The sequence below is a fragment of the Crocodylus porosus genome, unplaced genomic scaffold (assembly GCF_001723895.1).
Source record: "Crocodylus porosus isolate Cpor-Errol unplaced genomic scaffold, CroPor_comp1, whole genome shotgun sequence".
NCBI lineage: Eukaryota > Metazoa > Chordata > Crocodylia > Crocodylidae > Crocodylus > Crocodylus porosus.
Window position 1 is genome coordinate 105,193,779 of NW_017728943.1, and position 15,749 is coordinate 105,209,527.

At 44.7% G+C, this 15,749-nt stretch overlaps 1 protein-coding gene and 1 long non-coding RNA gene across 4 annotated transcripts in view; one reads left to right on the top strand and one right to left on the bottom strand.

The window, feature by feature from the left end:
- FRMD1 (FERM domain containing 1) overlaps window positions 1–15,749 on the top strand; it is a 44,941-nt gene that overhangs the window by 22,974 nt on the left and 6,218 nt on the right. For all 3 annotated transcript variants that reach the window (XM_019549948.1, XM_019549949.1, XM_019549950.1), the window contains 6 exons: window positions 2,664–2,740; window positions 5,037–5,223; window positions 6,731–6,886; window positions 9,307–9,372; window positions 9,587–9,655; window positions 9,866–10,040. In XM_019549948.1, the coding sequence (XP_019405493.1) occupies window positions 2,664–2,740; window positions 5,037–5,223; window positions 6,731–6,886; window positions 9,307–9,372; window positions 9,587–9,655; window positions 9,866–10,040 (730 nt within the window). The remainder of the gene's footprint in view (window positions 1–2,663; window positions 2,741–5,036; window positions 5,224–6,730; window positions 6,887–9,306; window positions 9,373–9,586; window positions 9,656–9,865; window positions 10,041–15,749) is intronic.
- The window catches only part of LOC109320036, a 20,621-nt gene continuing 7,900 nt past the window's right edge, over window positions 3,029–15,749 (bottom strand). Inside the window, exons 2-3 of the long non-coding RNA XR_002103702.1 lie at window positions 4,512–4,526; window positions 3,029–3,039 (exon numbers count right to left, since the gene is read on the bottom strand). This is a non-coding gene — a long non-coding RNA (uncharacterized LOC109320036). The remainder of the gene's footprint in view (window positions 3,040–4,511; window positions 4,527–15,749) is intronic.

The window sequence follows — 15,749 nt, forward strand, 5'->3', positions numbered from 1 at the left end:
GATTGCAGTTCAAACAAAAAATCTAAGTGTGGTTCTTTTAAACTAAGCTACAGTAGTCCATAATTTTAATAACCAAAAGGATTGTCATGTCTCCATTGAGATCATGGCTATGTCAAGCTCTGAATAACCAAATGCTAGCTCTGCTTAACCACTTTGCTCGTTTTTTGTTACCCTTGGTCTGAAGAGGGCAGGGCAGGGTGGCACCTTTTGCCAAAAGACAAGTGATCAGCAGCAGACTGTACTTCCACAGCTGTGGGCAGCAAAGGTTCAACATGCTTCAGAACACTGGGGCACATGTGTACTGCATGATGCAGCACAGTGCTTCCCAACATTTTCCTCAGCATGGTCCCATTTAAACATTGGAAAGCTTTTGCAACCCCAAAATGATGCAGATGAGAAACTCCTCCGTTCCCTGTGGGTGATACAGCTGAAGTGGAGCCTGTGTGGGGAGGGTGCTCACTGCAGGCTCAAAGCTCCCTGCCATGCTGCTCTCCCTCCTGGGGGAGCCTCTGTGGTCCAGTGGGGGAAGGGGGGTGCTACCGCTGGGAGCCTCATGCTGGCCACGCCACCATGGCAAGATGCCCCCTGTCTGCCAGCAGCACAAGAGGAGCAGGTCAGCAGGGAGGGGAGTCCACATCTGTCCTGCATGCAAATCTGGGGGGCATGTGCCCCCCCTTGCATTCTTCCCTGGAAGTGTGTGCAACGGCAGGGAGCCAGCACCTCCCCTTGCCCCCCATCATCCCCCAGATGAGCCACCTGTGGCTTCATCTTGGTCCCCCAGTCCCAGCTGTGCCCCACTCCCTCACTGTGGTGGGGGGTCCTCAGTCTGTCCTCTCCTCTTTCCCCCTTCTCCCCCATAGACTTATCTGGCGGGAGCTGCTCTCCATGTTGCCTGGCTGTCAGGTATGTGTGTGCGCACACATGCACATAGTGACCCCTGCCTAGTTGCCGTCCTCCCACTCCCCCCAGCCCCTTGCAGGTTGGGACTCCCAACCTGCAAGGGGAACCCACTTTTTCCCACTTTTTTTTCTGTGTTTTTCATCATAATCCGTCAACGTTGTCAAGTGTCCTTGCAACCCCCATTTTTTATCATTGCTATCTCCAAAGTTGGGAACTACTCATGTAGAGCAGTGGTTCTCAGCCTCATAAGGTAAAAGACACCCCTCATTTGACTCAAGGCACCCTTTGGAAAATGCCAGCATCTAATTTTCACTCATTGTTTGACCATGGAAAAATTATGGAGCAGTTCTTCTGTAGCAAAGATCTCAGAAAGACCAGAGCAAAATAATCTTTTTGACACTGAATTCCTATGAAAAAAATCTCTGGGTTTATCTTGTGTATCACATGTAGGTGTTTGTACACCTAATAGTACTAATATTTCACAGCAACCCATGGCACCCTTAAATACCTGGCAGCACACTGGCTGAGAATCGCTGGCTTAGAGGTATGCAAGCTATCTCTAAAGAAGCTAGCTTGGGTAGTGGGAGCAGTTGAACCCTGTTAACTTGGCATTCCACCCAAGCTAATTTACCCAAGCTAGCTTCTCATCTGAATAAACCTAGTGCATGCAGAACTCCCTCACTAACATGCCTTTAGTGCCCAGGCAAGCTCGTTTAGAGCTTGCTTGGGTATTTCTGCACAACACTTCATTCTGACTTTCATTGGGAATGGGAGTATGGGATGGATAGGTTGCAGGTATAAGAAAGGCTTAGAGGCATAACTAGTTGCTTGTTCTGATTTATTGTAATGCCCTGTTGATTCAGGCTTCAAGGGTGCTTCTGAAGTGGAAAACTTTCTGAAGAAAACTTTTGAACAATAAGGACAAGTGCAAAGTCCTGCACTTGGGACAGAATAATCGTATATGCAAATGCAGACTGGGAAATGATTGGCTAGGCTGCAGTACTTCAGAGAAGGACCTTACGAGTTGCAATAGACCGTAAGCTGAATATGAGCCCACAGCATACTGTGTTGTATTAAAAGAGCAGCACATGCAAATCAAGGGAAATTATTCTTCCTCTGTACTTGGCACTGGTGATGCCTTGCCTGGAGTTTTATGTTGACTTTTGGGCCCCACACTTAAAAAAATGTGTGCAGATTGGAAGGAGTCCAGCAGTGAGACAAAAATGAGCAGAATCCTGGGAAGCATGATATGCAAGGAGAGGCTGAAGGAGCAAAGGTTATATAGTTTGGAGAAGACCAGACTGAGGGGGGATCTGAGAACAGTTTTCAAATAACTGAAGAGGAGAGGATGGAGGTAGACTATTCTGTGGCAGAAGAAATTTAGGTTGGAGATTAGGAAGAACTTTTTAGCTGTAAGGGTACTCAAGCATTGGACCAAACTATCTAGAAAAATTGTGGAAATTTCCACAACACCCACTCCCTGGAAATTTTCACAAGTAGGTTAAATGGACAGTTGGGTAAGATGATTTAGTCAGGGATGATCCTGCCTCAAGCAGAGGCTGAGCTAGATGACCTCAGGAGGTCCCTTCCAGCCCTACTTCACTGTGAGCCTCTGGAAAATAGGGATACGTGGGGAGAAGATTTTAGTGGTGGGGAATATGAAGCAAAATGGAGAGTGCTAAGGAAGGCATAATGAGATTTTTTGACTCCTATAAAATTTGTCTAAAAAGTTTTTTGTTTTTTTTTTCTCTCTCTGTCTACAGGGACCAGAGAAGTTCAGCCCTCCTTTTGTTGCTTTCTTCAGAGTACAGTACTATGTAGAAAATGGAAGGGTTATAAGGTAAATTTTAAGTCTGTGGCAACAACTTTATTCGCTAAGAAAATTCTATGAGATGAAAAACAGAACTGAATTCCCTTTGTAGAACTCTTTCCTTCTCTGTCAGTGTTATTGGCCCGAAAGCATTCTCTGGAGATCGGTAAAGTGGCCTATTTCAGTGTATCCTCTTGGCAAAAGCAGATGATTTCCATCCTTTTGGGTTCAAACCAAGGTGCTTTTACAACAACCTTTTTACCTTTTATTTAGCTCACAATTCGGTAATTTAATGCTGCTCTTTTATGTCAGATCTAACAACTTTGAAACTGGATATAGACCGGTTACTACTGAAGTTGTAGTGGGGCACCCTTACGTTTTGTTGTTCTACTGATATTCTTCTACCAAGCTATTTTTCTGTATGTTTGACAACTATGCCTGCAGCCAATATGGCAGTTGTATTTTCAGACCTGGTGCTTCACATTTGAAACCTCAGTGTTGAATATCTTCTTTTTGCTCCTCCTTTCCCCTAGTAGAAATCTTAACCCCCCGCTTACTCTTTTCTTTATCTATGTGTATATCTAGAATTCAGCTAGCGAACCTGTGGTCGCATGCCCTTTTGATAGAGTTCAGAGCAGCACTGGCAAAATAACAGAAACGATTACTCTAGAATACAGTCTAATATTTTTCTGTAGTATACATTCTAATAATTGCAATTGCTTTTAATACTTTTCACTGTGTTTATTTGGGATGTATATGTTACCTGTTTCTGCTCCACTTTTGTAAATGGATAAAAGGAGTGGCTTAACATGTTTAAAGATTGTTGCACTCAAATAGCGTATATTCCACACAAACAAAATCAGTGTTCAAAACGCAACTGCCCTTACCACCCCGTGCAGAGCAAAGGATGATTTAGGCAAAAATGAGCAAGTGACAGAATACATTTGTATCAGCACTGCAAGTCTGACACCAGGGCAAGCCACAAGTATAGAGCATTCAGGTGGTCTTTACCCATATTTAAGTATTTGCTGTCCACATCTTGAGTGAGAGTCTTTGGTTGAGTTGCGTGGTGTTTGGGGGCTTTTTGTTTTCCTCTTCATACTGCTGGAAGAGGGATTCTCTTTGAAGCAAGTACTGATTGCCTACTGTTGTACCTCCCCTCACCCTCCCCACTCTTTCTCTTCCTTTACTGGCATCATGAGCTGTTTTCCTTCTTGTTAGTAGTTAAACAGAGAGACTTATGGGCCTCTTCAAAACACAAACACAGAGTAAGAATCCTAGAAGTCTGGCTGTGGCTCTGCTTCTGTCCCTCTATATAGTTGTCAAGGTCATCACTATGGCCTCTGAGGCATATTAACACTGTTAATATGCCCAAGTTCTCCTAACATTCCTAGTCCATGATCTAGAGCAAGGGTTTTCAGCCTTTTTTTAAGCAGGGTACCCCTTACAAACACAGAGTTGGGGGTGCTGATAGATGGCTGGATGCAAAGCTGGCGGTGCAGGGATCTCACACGTGGTCGCCACTGCAATCTGTATATTTTGCAGCTGGACACACAGCCTTCCTCTCTAAAACAGTATCTGTTTTAGAATGGAAGGAAGGACTTGTGGTTGCAAGACTGGATTAGAACTTAGAAGATCTGGTTCTTTGTGATAGGATCACAAACTTCCAATGTGACTTGACACCTCAATTTCTCTGTCCTAGTTCTCCCTTTTTCTGAAGTTGGGATAATATGTCTGTCCATCTTCCCTTCACTGCTGTCTGTCCATGTGTCGTCCCCCTCCCCCCCCCCAAAAACAAAACAAAACAAAACAAAAACTGTCTGCTTTTTGACTATTTAGACCAGTGGCGTTCAACCTTCTGCCCCGAATGAGTGGATGGATGGCTTGGGATCAGTTTCCCAGCTTAATCCCATGGGTGGGGTTGGTAGAACCATGGAGTGACCCTCCAGTAACATCAGGTCCGGCTGCAGAGCAACCCTGTGTGTTAGCACAATCTGTCCTAATTAACCCTGTGACTGTCCCCCACTGCCAAATTTCCAGACCCCTGAGGAGCCCCATGGATTGGATGATAGGGTCCCATGCTCCAAATTTAGCCTGTGGGCTGGAGGTTGAACACCACTGATTTAGACTGTAAGTTCTTTAGTAGAGAGACTATTATTTGCTGTGTTTTGTACTGTGCTTGGTGTGGCATGGACCTTGACCCTGACTGGCAGGCTCTAGAGACTACTACCATGCAATTTTAAAAGTACATTTTGCACACATCAAAGATGTATTAGATTCATTCTCTAGATGTCGCTTAAGCAAAGCTATTTTCTGTGTTTGGCAGTGACAAGGTAGCAAGGCAGCTGTACTACTACCATCTCAAGGAGCAGGTGTTGAGATCTCGATGTACTCACAAAGAAGAAATCTACTTCCTGCTGGCTGCTTATGGTTTGCAGGCAGACTTGGGCAACTACAGGGAGCATGTCCATGTGGGGAGATATTTTGAACCTCAAGCCTACTTTCCACAATGGGTAAGTTGTTTCAGAATCATTGGCACTTTCAGTAGTCATCGTCTGTGATGAAATGTGCCTGTGTAAATAGAAAGACGCCAGCAGGACATTTTCTCAGTTGAGGCTTTAGTTTTTTCCCAGTTTGAACCCTATGGTTAAAAGAGATGATGTTTACAGAAATTTGTTTTGAAGCATATTCGTTTCAATCCAAGTCATGATCCCCCCCCAAAACCTCCATGCCCTGGAAGTGAATAAACTTATCTTTAGTGCCTTTGATTTTACGACTTGTGGTTTGTATGGACTAAAACTCAGGTTAGTTGCATGTTGAGGGGCAATGCCAATTGATGAGAACAGACATGAGAGGAAAACTCCGTACCTTTTTCATATCGACTTAACTGAGTGTTTCACTGTGACCCCCTGGGGTTAGTCTCAGGGATCACAACTCCCTGAGAAGTTTGTAAGTAAAAAAAAAAAAAAAAAAAGCAATTGCCCCTTTTTTATTTCTGCATTTTTTTTGAAGTGTTTGTACAGTTTTATGCCTTTTCACCTCAAAAAAACAAAACCAGGCTTTGCTGGTAACTGAACCTGTAGTTTGTTATATCGTTTTAAGCCTTTTTTTTAAACTTATGACTGACTCTATTTGCTTCAGGCCATTGATGCTGTCAGTGACTCAGGCCACATACTGTCTTGCACATAAGCACACGTGTTCGTGTGTACAGTTCCTGTGCAGAACACTCCCTTTGCTGCTACTTCTCCTGCCATGCATGGACAATACAATGAGCTGTTATGTGATTGCAGAGTAAATGACAGAGAGAAAGGCAGTGTGCTGGTACTGACTGGGTTTTGGGAGGCCTGGATTTTACTGATTTCTGCCACTAGCCTGAAAGTCTCATCAAGTCTCTGCCCCTATTTCCTTGCTAGTCCAGGCTGTTTCCAAGCTTGAGGAAGGGAGTTGTGGGGGAAGGGTTCTTGGTGTTAGGTAGCTTCCAGAGGGTTTAAAGAGGTGGGTTTGACAGATTACTTATACGGCAGTTTTCAGTCTGTCTTATCATGGTAAATTTTTAATCTTGCAAATATTCCAAAGGCCAAGGCTGAGCAACGCAGCTCTGATGCACTAAGCCACAGCCCCAGGCAAGCATGTGGGTGATTTATTATTGCAAATAGTAAACTCTGGCACACAGGGAGACTCTTCTCTCGCTGCCCTGAGGGCATCGCAGCAAACACTTCACAATCCAACTGCAACTTTTTATCAGCAGCTACCACAACCAGAATAATAAAGCATGGTTAAGACATAAGAATACAAAGGCTGACTTCCAAAGAACTGTGACCTTTGCATATAATGACTTCCATAAAGTTAATGATGGAAGATGCCATCTTCTGGATAAATTTAAAAACAGACTGGTTGGGATTTAAAACATTTGTTCTGCTTTCTGGGTGTCATGTCAGTGATATTTTTATTTTTACATTTGTTCTTACTTGGTTGAGATTGCTGAAGACCTGCTGACCTCATTTGTTCCCTTGTGGGCAGGTAATTGCAAAGAGGGGGAGTGACTACATCTTGAAGCATGCTCCAGAGATGCACCGAGAACAGCAAGGTCTGCCTGCTAAAGAAGCAGTGCTGAAGTTCATCAAGGAGTCCTGTCTACTGGAGGATGTTCCTGTCCATTACTACAGATTACAAAAGGTTAAACAAACAGCTTTTAACCTTAAAAAGGTTGGGAGGAGGGCAAGTGGCACCCTTATTTCCTTTAACTTAATGTTTTGCTTTGAATTTGTTTGCATCTGAGGAGGTTTCACCAATATGCCAAAAAGGTGTGGTACATCTGAAGAATATGCAGATGTAGGAGGAATTACATTAAGAAACCATATACCATATATTTTTTGCATGGTGAGGCATTTTTATTTGAGGGGTGAGTGGAGAAGGGGGATTGTTGAAAGGTTTATTGAAAGGGTCTGTTGCCATGTCATGCAAGTGCCACAAAACGGAGAGCACTCACGTACACAAGTGAGTATTTTCTTACATCATTGTTTTTAACATGCGGCTGGTTTTGGGGTTCACGTTAATTCTTTTTGTCCACTCACTTCCTCCACTTCGGACTCCCCAGTGACTGACTGGTTGGTCCTGGTCAGGTGATTTGACTGGAGACAGAACTCTTCAAACAGTGACTCTCCCATCTCGTGACTCAATAGGGGTTCCAATGTTAGAAATAAAAAGGCTGTATCTTAAGTATAAAGGAACAGGCATATCTTAGAGCAAGTTCAGTTTTTTCACTCGCATCCTAGTGGATGCATAGATTCAGCTTCTGAGTGGCAGAATTCATTTTGTCCAAAGCTTACTGAATAATCTGAGGGTTTTCAGAATCCAATGACTTCCTGTCTGCAGTGGTTGCATCCAGGCAAAATTTATGTCCAGAAGGCATCAAAAGCTTGAGAGGCCTGTTTCATTCTACTGAATCCCAGAAGCTCCATTTACTACAAAAACATTAGGAATAACGTTTCAGGTTCTTTAAAGGAAATACGTTCAAGTGCGGGCTCAGATTCTAATGATGTTGGTTTAACCGCTCATAAACCATAGTCACTCCCTCCTCTTCTACCCCTTTGAATCTAAGGTCGTTAGTGATGGAGGCATAAGGCTGCAAGAAATATGCTTGACAGGACCTGACACAATTTATGTCTAGAGATGCTGAGGGTGTGAAATTGGTTGGCCCAATGGTCAGAATTCTTGTCTGCCTTGAAATACTGCATGTGTTTAATTCTTTTGTGCACTACTATGATCATGGTACACTTGCCTTCCCACTGCCACCTCCACCCCAAGGGAAGTTTTGCAAATGGCTAATTATCTGCCCTGGGTGATCCTTGGATGACAAAACTCTGTCTCACAGCTAGTGTGCCGGAAACACTAGCTGAGGAAGGCCTGGATGTCAGGATATTGTGCCAATTCATGGGAGACGTGGTGAAGTCTTGAATTTCCTAGTCTCTGGGCTGGCAGGGCTCATGTCTTTTAAGGCTGGTAATGAGCTTGTCTGTGCATGGTTGGAGAAGGAAGTTATCGCATCAGTCTCTTCCTCTCTCCACTGTCTCCATTTAGGGAACACAAAACCAAAAAGACTTCCAAACTATTTCTAACTGGATTCTCTTCCTCCACCTGGGTGTAGCAGTATGGCCTGTATCTTGAAAAGTTCCATGTGGGAAGAGGGGAAGTTCTAATGTCAAGGCTTGTGCTTTTATTCCCATAATATGGCATTATTTTGCTTGTTCCCAGGGAGTACCAGTTTCTGTGGCAGGGGGAGCATGTGGGTGTGGGACCCCTCAACATCAGTACGTGCTAGGAAGCACTTTACTTAAGAAAACACAGGACTATAACCCATTTTACACAAGTTAATTGTTTGTTAATGCATAGAGTTGCCATTGTTGGATGAGTGTACTCGCCTTGATACAGTACATTAGGGTGGAGGTCACAGTAACCCTTTTAAACCCTTAAATTTAAATAAATCCTTCAGGATATAGCAGTCAGCCTCTTCATCCTTTTTCTAAATCCAGACTGCATTGCAAGATACTTGAGTAAGTCTGTTTTGTGGGCTGGTACTACTGGTGTGGTAGGACTACTAACAGGAACAGCCAGAAGGTGGGACGGGGGTGGGCCTTATACCAAGTTGACTCTGTCTCTACTTCTGTGTCATCCAGAGATGTGGGTGCCTTCTAAGGGATAGCAGAAGCAGCATATTACTTCTGACTTTAGTCACCTGCAGATAACCTCTTAGTTACATAATTGACCATCCTTTGAATCTAGTAATGCGGGAGTCCATCTTAGTGGCTGTACGTTGTCCTTGGGGTTTGGTGGAATGCATGCGATCCTGGCAAGAAAAGAACGAACCAAGCACAATGTTCAGTTTTAAGTTTTATCATGTGTTTTTTCAAGAAGCAAAAAGACGACAGTGTTTTCAAAAAAAAAAAAAAAATCTACCAGGAGTAGGGAGGCATGACATTTAGATAACCTCTGCTGAAGGGGATGATCCTGCTGCATGGTTGCAGTACTTGCCAAAGTAAGAGCATGGCCTATGTGTGGTTTACCTTTTGAACCCAGATGTCTGTATGTTCTTCTAGGATAAGAAGGAGGATCGCCCAACAATTGTCCTGGGCCTGACCCTTAAAGGAATGCACATCTATCAGGTAATGAAAGCCTGGGTCTATAGCATTAACTCCTTCTAGTTCTCGTCACACTCCTTTTCACCTCTACCCTTGCCTCTGTACTTCCATGTCCTCTGGGGGTGGGGGTGACAGACTACATATCTCACATTCTTGGTTGTCTGTGAATGCTTTGTCCATCTCAAACTCCACCCCTCTCTGCCAATCCCTGTGTCATTGTGAGTTTGATATGTTGCAGGAGGTAAACCATGTCCGTCAACTCCTCTATGACTTTCCTTGGTCACACATTGGGAAACTTGCATTTCTGGTGAGTGTTGCAGAATGCCTGCCATCTGGCTGGGGGTGGAGGGGGTTGTCCTGGAACCTGGCAAAGCTATTGGTTTTGTCCGAGTGTCTGTGCTAAGCATTTTTTTAATGTTACCAGTTTAAGTAGAAAATGGTGTATCTCTTGCCACTCTACTACACAAATTACTGAAAACCTGCTTCCTTTCAGTGCTCTCCCACTTTTTTTTCCCAGGGGAAAAAATTTGAAATCCAGCCTGATGGTTTGCCTTCTGCACGGAAATTGGTTTACTATACAGGTTGCCCATTCAGGTCACGGCATCTATTGCAGCTCCTTAGCAACAGTCACCGACTCTTTCTCAACATCCAGCCAGTGCTGAAGCAAATCCAAAAGCTGGAGGAGGCTGAAGGTATGTGATGGAGGGTTGTGGGGAGTCATACCTTGGTTTTCTCTCACTAGGAATTGTGAGATGGCCTTAAGATATTTTTGAGGGGCCTACCAAGTTCTGAACAAGATTTGAATTGGGAGACAGTTTTCAATTAATCAAGGTTCAGTGGCAATTAAACAATTGCTTATGCAAGCAAGCAAGCAGTCACTAAATGGCTAATACTTTCAGGAGTCTCCCTAGGCAGAACAAGTTTTCATAATCACATTGTAATATGGATCCTCGTGTTTCTAACAGGCTTATAGCATCTAATTGTGTATACATTTGAGTCCCTAAGACGAAGCATGACAAAAATGAGAGCAACATATTTTCTTCCTAGGGATCAGTGTAGGCCCTGAAGCAGGGATTAAGAAGAAATTTCTCTTAGTGGTGTCCTAATTGGACAATACAATCCCCACTGCTTATAGCGCTCACTGAAGCTGAGCACTGCTAACTGAGATGAGTGATAAAACTAGGGCTAGTATCATTAGTGAAATTCCACTCAAAATAGCTGGCACCATTCATCTCTTCTAGCATGGTGACTGCTGTGCTCTCCCATTCTTCTATTTGTTAATTCTAGTTGCAGTGCATAAAGCATGTCACTGAGGACTGGACCATTCAGTGGCATGCGACAGCCGCCAGTGAAAAGAATGTCATAACAATATAAATATTCCAAGATATTCCATAACTGTCATATGTGAGGGTTGTGTACCTTTTTTTTTTTTTTTCTGCAAGAAAAAACAAAGTGTGGTTGGGCTTTAAACTTTTTTCCTAAACACATTGTATTATGTTTCAGTGTAAGTGTGTAGGAAAAGAGAGAGTTTATTCTATAAAATTGGATCAGAACCACAAAAGGACTTCAAAGTTACCTTAGTTCTGTGCTGATCTTTAGTTGCTATTTGGTACTAGGCACCATCACATCCAGAATACTCAGTTAGATGAACTGTTTGTCTAATTTGATACAAATAAGTTCCTAATACAAATAAATAATGCATCAGGGTTGGAAAAAATTGAAATGGTCAGAAGCCCATTTGGGATCTCGTGACCCACTAGGCACACTCCCTCTCCTGCTTTGACATTTCTTCCCCATTCCCTGAGGGGTTCCCTTTGAGCTTGATCCTGGGAGCTCAACACAAACTCCCAACAACTTCACTGCATGCCCAAAAAACTAGTTGCCCCTCTCTTTCCCCCCTCTTAAATAATTTCAGGTGCTGAATACTCTAAAAAATGGAGTCACTGTTAATAAGCTCCTCCTGGATCAGAGTAGTTGAAAATGTTAGGGTTTGTCCTTTTTCTCCAGTTCTAGTATTTGCAATTATACCAGTTCACACCCTGGCTGACAAGTGTTATTAGCAATACAATGAGTTTCGTAATATAGATGGAACTTCCTCCTACACCAGTGAAGTCAGCGGGAGCTTTGCTGTTGAATTATATAAAAGTAGCATCAGACCTAATAAACCCGTTATACAGCCTTTTGCACAAGCTAGCAAGTGCGCTTCAGACTACCTAACCCATACTGTTTATTTCTAATTAAAACTATCTCACCCGCTTCTCCCCCCCCCCTTCCAAGAACTTCTATAAAATAAAAATACTATTTGGTTTTTCTTTTTAAGATTGATTCAGGTGTCATGGTAATCCAGTTTGCAATGAGAATGTGTTTGTGGGGTTTTTTACCTTATGCTTGGGATAACATTCTTGTGCACTGGAATTCTCCATATTCTTTTGTCCTAGGGTAGCTTTAAATCATCCATTTCGATGACTTCTTTTAAGTGCTCCTAAATGCATGGGTAAACGTTGACCCAGGCATAACGTTGCATCTAGTCAGCTCAGGCAGCAGGGGGCCAGACAGGGCTCCACATGCTGGGGCACTCTTGTGCCCCAGCCAGCCCCTTGGCCACCTAATGCTCCGCCCCAGCTCAAACTGCTGCAGTCCTGGGCACAGATTCTGCATGTGCATCCTGGACTGCAGCAGTTTGAGCATCTACACATGCCATTAAGGTGGCATAATAAACTCTAGTGCAAAGTACAGATGTCCCTAGTTGCTGTGCCCCAGCTTAAGACATGTCTACAAGCCAAGGAAAACCCCCCACTTGCAGATGCCCTCCACTCCCTCCCCCCCATATGTTGGGGAGCAGGAAAATCCCCTGAAGGGAATTCTCCCAGGGGCTTAATTGCAAGCAGCTTCTCCCCCCTTGCAGATGCATGGTGGGGAAATCTGCAAGGGATTTCCCTGCATACATCCTCAGATAAGGGGTTGGGGACTCGAACAGGGATCCCCCTTCTACATTTGCAGTTGCACATGGGGAAGTCCTGCTGCCAGGGGCTCTTCCCTCCCCACCCCACCCCATATGCATGTCTGCAAGTGTATGTGGGTGGGGGAGAAAATTACACTCCCCCCCTCTTCACTTGCAGACCTGTGCATATCTGCAAGCACGACAGGAAGGACTTGGACTCCACCTCTATGCTTGCAGACCCACACAGGGGGGAGAGATTTCCCCTTGCCTACATCTTCAAGTGCAGAGGTGCAGGTAGGACTCGCACTTTTCCCCTCTCCAGACTTGCAGACATGCCTGGGGAAATCCTTCTGCAGCCTTTAACTACCTGAAGGGGGGGTTGAAAGAGGATGGAAACTGTTCTCAGTGGTGACAGATGAGAGAACAAGGAGCAATGGTCTCAAGTTGCAGCAAGGGAAGTTTAGGTTGGATATTAGGAAAAACCATCTCACTAGGAGTGTGGTAAAGTAGTGGAACGGGTTATCTAGAGAGATGGTAGAATCTCTGTCCTTGGCAGTTTTTAAGGCCCAACGAGACAAAGCTTTGGCTGGGATGATCTAGTTAGGGCTGGTCCTGCTTTAAGCAGGGGGTTGGACTACACAGATCTATAACAGTATAACATTGTAAGTCACTGAGGCTTGTATTTTAAATACCATTCCTTTGCTGAAAATAAGGTGCCGGGGGGAAATCCTACATGCAGCATTCCCCTTGCAATGGGGGGACGTTGTAGATACTCAGTGGAGATACTGAGCATCTTGACAGATAAATCCCACGCTGGAGATCATGAGACTATTAAAGTAGGGAGGAAGGGTACAGTTACCTCTGATATCCAGCACTCTGAGCTGCCGATCGAGATTAGCATAAATGTGGAGAAGTCCAAAGTAACATCATTTAATGGTTGGTAGAGCAGGGATGTAGTTGTGTGCCTTGCAAAAGAAATTGGAGGCCTTCAGCATATAGATATTAAATTACACCCAGAAATAAATTAGATCAGTTCATTGCATCACTTCTCATTTCCTAAATGCCTTCACTGAGGACTTCAGTTGATTTAGTTGTCAGTCTGCTGTTCATTTGGGAAAGATGAGACGCAGTGAGCCAGGCACCCCCCAATTCTCTGATTCAAGCTCACTCTCTGTTTTTTTTTTTTTTTTCTTCTTCCTTGTTCCTTTTCCTTACCAGTGCCATACCCTCTTACTCTAGGGTTTACATTCCTCTCTTCCACTAATCTCAGTTATACAATGTGTGCAGCTGAGCCCAGTATTTATTGGCAGTGACAGGTCTGAGGTGGCTAGCATTCCCAAGTATTGTGTGCTTATGCTTATACTAGCGTGTCAAGAATGATATGTGGGAGGGGGCGGGGGGAAGCTTGCTAACCTTAAGTCGTATTTCCCCCCTGCGCTGCTGCCGCCTCCCAGGAGCAGGGGTGAGGGGAAGCTTGCCCTGCCATCCCCTCTGCCAGCACCCTGTGCTGCCACTGCCACTGCCTTGTGGGGGGTGGGGGGGCCACCAGTCTCTTCCCCCACCCCCCCGCTCCATTCCCACCATCATGGTGGTGCGCTGTCACTGCCGCCCCCTGTCTGTAACACTCCTGGAGCACTCTGGTTGTTTCAGTAACCAATCGGAGTGCTCCAAGAGCATTGGGGGCAGACATCCAGACGGATGAAGCCCGTTATTGTGTTAGAGTGTGGGGAGGGGACGGCAGGAAGCGAAGAAGAATGTGGTGGTAGCTTATATACGGCCAAGCCTGTTCTGGGGCCAGCACTGACTCGCTGAGCAGTGCCTGGCAAGTTTTGATGTTTATCGGTTTCCATTTCCAGGTGGCTGAAGGAAGGTGGATTGGGGTCATCTTTAGGGTTTAGCAAGCCTTAAGGTGAGGTAGATGGAAATGGGCCACCTGCTGCCTCCCTTTATCTCACTGTCAGAGTGGGAGATTTGGGAGGTGAGATTAGGCAGCAGAACTCATTGCTCAGGGGTAAGGCACAGACAGATTAGCCTGGCTTGAGATGCGAAACGTGGCCTTCTCTAAAAGCAGGCCATCAAAACGCTTGCTAACAGTGCTTGGCCCAGACTGTTAACAGTACCAGGTCTCCGCTGTCACTCACTTAGTCCCTCTATGATTTTGCTCACTCCCTGTAATATGGAGATAATAGCAAGTCTTTAGCGTGTCCCACCGTGAATATGCTAAAGATTGTGAGGCACCCCGATCCTGTGGCAATGAGGCACTGTGTAAGTACAGTAGGTAGAGATGATGTTTGGCACGTTCTGATTCTGGGCTTGTTTCAGTATTGGTTGTCGTATTACCTACAGTAGTCATGAGGGCACCCTGAAGTGTGGCTCCTGACTGTGATCCCCTGCATAGATGGAAGAAATGGTCTCAGGCAGGCTCTTTCCTTCAACCCCTTTTTTACACTGGGGATTGATAGAGCAGCTGTGGCAGATGTGGGGCATGGCTGGCTGAAGAGAACCACTAACTTTTCAGGCCCTTTATTCTACTATAGAGGAAAATACGGACCTCTTATGCTCAAGGATTGATTTGTGCATACAGAACTAAGTGTTTGAAAATGGGGTCAGGGAAGCAATGGGGCCAGGCTCCACCTTAGGGCGGTTACAAATGAGATCTCTACCCAGTAGCAGTATCTGTCAGAAACCTTTCTCAATCAGTGATTTGTAACCCATCATTTTCTTCAGGCAAACAACTAAAGGCTCTGCATTCCCGTCTTGCTGGGCTGTGTTTGAGAAGGAGAAAGGCCCAGGGTGAATAAGTATAGATGTCTCTCAGCCATTAGTCCTCAATGCAGTGCATGTGTGAGAGAGGCAAATGTGATCCTAGCAAGTGAAGCATTAGTCTCTTTGTGCAAGGAATGGGGGTGACCCCATCTGGAATATTTGTGTGGTTGGGGTCACTCAGGTTCAAGGAAGATTAACTCAGATTGAAACAAGTGAGGAATGGGGGGCTGTCTTGTGAGTGGAGACTAGAAGAGCTTGGCTTGTTTTGCCTTGCAGGGTAGAGGTTGACAGTGGGCCTGACTTGTCCAGAAATACACTGAGGAAGTAGATGCCAAGAAGTGAACTGGAAGGGCAGGACAATGTTGTCACAAGAATAAATTTGTGTAAAATGGCCACGAATAAATTCAGACAGGAAGTTTTAAGAAGGAGGTTTCTAACCCTCAGTGCACTGAAGTTCTGGAATAGCCTTTTAATATGAGCAATGGGAACAATAGAAGCCTAACTAGTTTCAAGATGAATGATACTTAATACATATATGAGAGGGATCGTATGACATTGCCCAGAATAACAGCAAATCCTGGGACATCATTCTCCCCTTGTACTCGGCTTTGGTGAGGCCGCAGCTGGAGTACTGCATTCAGTTTTGAGCTCCACAATTCAACAAGGATGTGGAGAAGCTTGAGAGAGTCCAGAG